Source organism: Nicotiana attenuata, unplaced genomic scaffold, assembly GCF_001879085.1.
Source record: "Nicotiana attenuata strain UT unplaced genomic scaffold, NIATTr2, whole genome shotgun sequence".
NCBI classification, from domain to species: Eukaryota; Viridiplantae; Streptophyta; class Magnoliopsida; order Solanales; family Solanaceae; genus Nicotiana; species Nicotiana attenuata.
This window is the reverse complement of record NW_017670773.1, coordinates 236,092-239,630: the sequence shown is the minus strand read 5'-3', so window position 1 is coordinate 239,630 and position 3,539 is coordinate 236,092. Positions and strand designations below refer to the sequence as shown.

General features: G+C 42.0%; 1 protein-coding gene across 1 annotated transcript; it reads right to left on the bottom strand.

The window, feature by feature from the left end:
- Positions 1-2,148: 2,148 nt before the first annotated feature.
- On the bottom strand, positions 2,149-3,176 carry LOC109243187 (vinorine synthase-like). Its single transcript, XM_019410098.1, has 2 exons — positions 3,159-3,176; positions 2,149-3,069 (listed from the first exon to the last, which is right to left on the bottom strand). The coding sequence occupies exons 1-2, from the start codon at positions 3,174-3,176 to the stop codon at positions 2,149-2,151; spliced, it is 939 nt and encodes a 312-aa protein (XP_019265643.1).
- Positions 3,177-3,539: the final 363 nt, after the last annotated feature.

The following is a 3,539-nucleotide window of genomic DNA, read 5'->3' as shown; positions in this document are numbered from 1 at the left end:
CAGGGCTGGCCTCATGTCAGCAACATCTCCAAGGCCTGCATAAAAGAGAGTCAAGTATAAATAAAGAGAAACGTTACGGAAAAAGGCATCGAAGGCTTATAGGATAAACTTACCATGATTTTTTGCTTCCCATCTGCCTTTGCCAAGTCATGCCAGCAGCACTCGGCATGGGAGGAAGTCGAGGCAAACTTCCGAACCTAGTCTTCGACATCGAGGACCGCGTAAGGCATCCAAGAAACCGCTGCATAATAGATGAAGGCATTACACAAAGCAAAAGATGGAGTACGAAGACTAATGACTAATACGTTACTTACGATCGGGGTTCCACTTCTCGGGGAACGGCAGTTTCTCCTCTCGGATGAGGTCGCAGGTCCTTACCCTCACGAACCGGCTCATCCAACCACGGTCCTTGTCCTCATCGATGCTCGCAAAAAAGGACTTCGTTGATCGGCGTTGGAGCTTGATTAATCCTCCAAAAAGTCAAGGTCGATACAACCGTATGAAGTGGCTGAGAGTGAATTCCAACCCCTCGGCCTTGCTAGAAAAGAAGCGGAGCTTGATTACTATATGCCAGAACAAGGGATGAACCTGACCGAGGGTGACCTGGTACCTCTTGCAAAAATCGACGATAATTGGGTCAAGAGGACCCAGTGTGAAGGGATATGTGTAGACACTTAGAAACCCCTCCACATGGGTGGTAATACTCTCTTCGGGAGCGGGGATTTGTACCACGACATCTGCCCCCCCAGTTACAGTCTCTCTTCACAGCCTTGAGATGGCTCGCCTTTATCGAGCAGATATATCTAGACACGTGTTCACATCGTCTAGGGACCGACGGAGGGTTCTCGAATTTGAAGTCGGATTTTAAGACACAAGGGCCGTAACGTACTAGTGAGGGAGTGGTTCCACCAGCGTTTTGTCACCGGCCGGCTGGGAAGAAGAGGAAGAAGCTTTCTCCTTTTGTGGGACGATCTTGGAGGTTTTCGCCATTGATTCAGGTAGAAGGAAGTGGAAAGATATGGAAATTGGTATTTTTGGTGCTAACTAAGTTGATTCAATGGGTGGTGAAAGAGAAGAGATGGAGAGAGTAAGGAACTCGGAAAACTTGGTGGAGGTGAAAGTAAAATTTGATTCAACCAAAGAGCCTGAATTTATAGATTCATGGCGACGGTTTGGTGGTGCTAGTGGCCGAACGTCACTGGCAAGCATTAATGATTTGGGGAACTGTACCTACAGGACATTTCGGTCACTTCAATTGCTTATGTCACGGGGATGACAACATTATCAGGGTCGCCAGAAAATCGAGGCTCAAGTCGTTTCTTATCGTTTTACTCTAAGAAACGAGGGGACTATCTGTATACGGTGAAATCGGGGCTACCCGATTTCACTTCTTGGTCGAGATAGGAATGTCACGTCAAAGAGATAGGACGTCGAGTCCGGGTCGAGGTCGACCTCGATTGCAGACACAAAGCGGCAGACTTCGAGTGACACTGGCATGGCTTGATAACGAAAAATGCGAGATATTCGCGATTGATCGAGAATCGTGGTGTGAATCTCGGAACGGATCGATCTACATCGGTTAATTAGATATCAATATAATTTCCTATTATAATTAGAAGTGTACTAACAAGGAATCTCATATTATATTGATAATTTCCTATCAATATAATCTCATGTCAATCAGAATTATATAGGCAAAAATAGGAAAAGAGAAAATCACAACAGCGGAATGTCTAACAAGACTTCACGACATATAATTGACATGAGAATTAAAATTTTCAAACCAGAAGTAGATAAGCTTTATTCTACTACGGTACAATATAACAAGAACGATTGTTGCGCGACGATTCCAAATCTTATACATACATATATATATATATATATATATATATATATATATATATATATATATATATATATATATATCTCTGTGTGTGTGTGTGNATATATATATATATATATAAAGCTCTTCAATTTTTGTCAAATCCAAATGCTAGCAACTTGAGCTCATGCTCAAAAGCTTCCATTTCTTTGTCCTTCAAACAAACCCATGCGTCTATTCCACCACCATATTTTGAATCCATCAAGAAAATAACATTTTTGTGACGTTCAATTGGACTAACCCACGAAGGTTTTCCCCAACCAAAATCAATCATAAAATTGGTAACCACACCAGCTATTAAGGTATATATCTACCTCTCGACGCCTAAATGCTCTCGTGAGCTCCATGCTGTTGTAGGGAATGGCAAAAATCGCCTTATCTCGTTCTTGTTTATCCTTATATTTGGGAATCAGTTCTAATAAACCTTTTCTTATACAAGAGACCAAGGTAGGCAAGTCAGAACAGTCATTTTCACCTTTGCAGCTGGCTACGCTAACTGCAACGACATTTCCTACACAATGTTTTGGCATTGGAGGGACGAACCGTTTTCTCATGTTGACATTTTGAATCAAGCATGACGACCTTCTCCCAATCCCTGACGTAGCAGCCATGGCACATTTCCATATCACAGCTGATACAACTTCAACGCGCGTGGGCACTGGCACTACATCGCTGATGGCTTTAGCCTTGAGCGATGCAGTAGTAGAAGCATCAAAGACAAAGATTTTACTAATATGTTGGTTATTATCACATGAGATTATTTGCGATTCAAGCAATGTAGAAACTTGAGGATTAGGAGGTGGCAAGAATTTTGCAGCAGCAACGAATTCTGGAACTGCAAATTTGGTGCCACCTCGAGTAGTGACTGCCCAGGCATCGATCAGGGTGCACGAGGAGGCACGATCAACAATCTTGTGCGAAACACGCGTACTAATAGCCATGCTTCCACATTCAAAAATGGTGACTTGAACGAGTAATGGAACTGTACTATAGGACAATAATGAGTTGTCTTCGACAGTAGGAAGGAAGTTTACATCCACATCGGGTTGTCTAAGAACGTCTTCCAACTGATAATTATAAGCAAATGCCTCGTAAAAAGGCACCCCATCGTCGTTGCACTCAATTGAGCTGTTCTTGATTCGACCAGCAAAAGGGTAAAAGCGAGCAAGTATCTCAGACAAAGATTTCTTCAAAAGAAGTAATCGTGATGAATTGGCTGCCTTGCTCCCTCGCCACTATCTGGGAGAGGAGGAGGGTAAAATAGAGCTAAGGGAACAGATGTAGGTGGTGCCATCTGATCTAAATAAGAGAACTAAAAGCATCTAAGGTGATTGGGAGTCGGAGAAAGAGGTCTAATTAACTCCATAGAAACTATCTCTATCTTTCTTTCCATGGCTAACTTTGGTTTAAATTTCTGGCTTAGATCTCAGGCAATTATATAGTGATGTAATTTGTGATTTCCATATGTTATCAACTTGTGTCATCGAGAGATGGGTACCATGTGAGGTTCTACTTCTTATATACTACTACTAGTATTTTTAGTAAGAAGTCAATCTGTATATATATCATGTGGTGTGGGTTGTTAAAGTTTGTTTTTGAAGGAACTCGGCTAAATTTTCGCTCAAAAGTCGTGCTTATTACACTATTGAAAAAGATT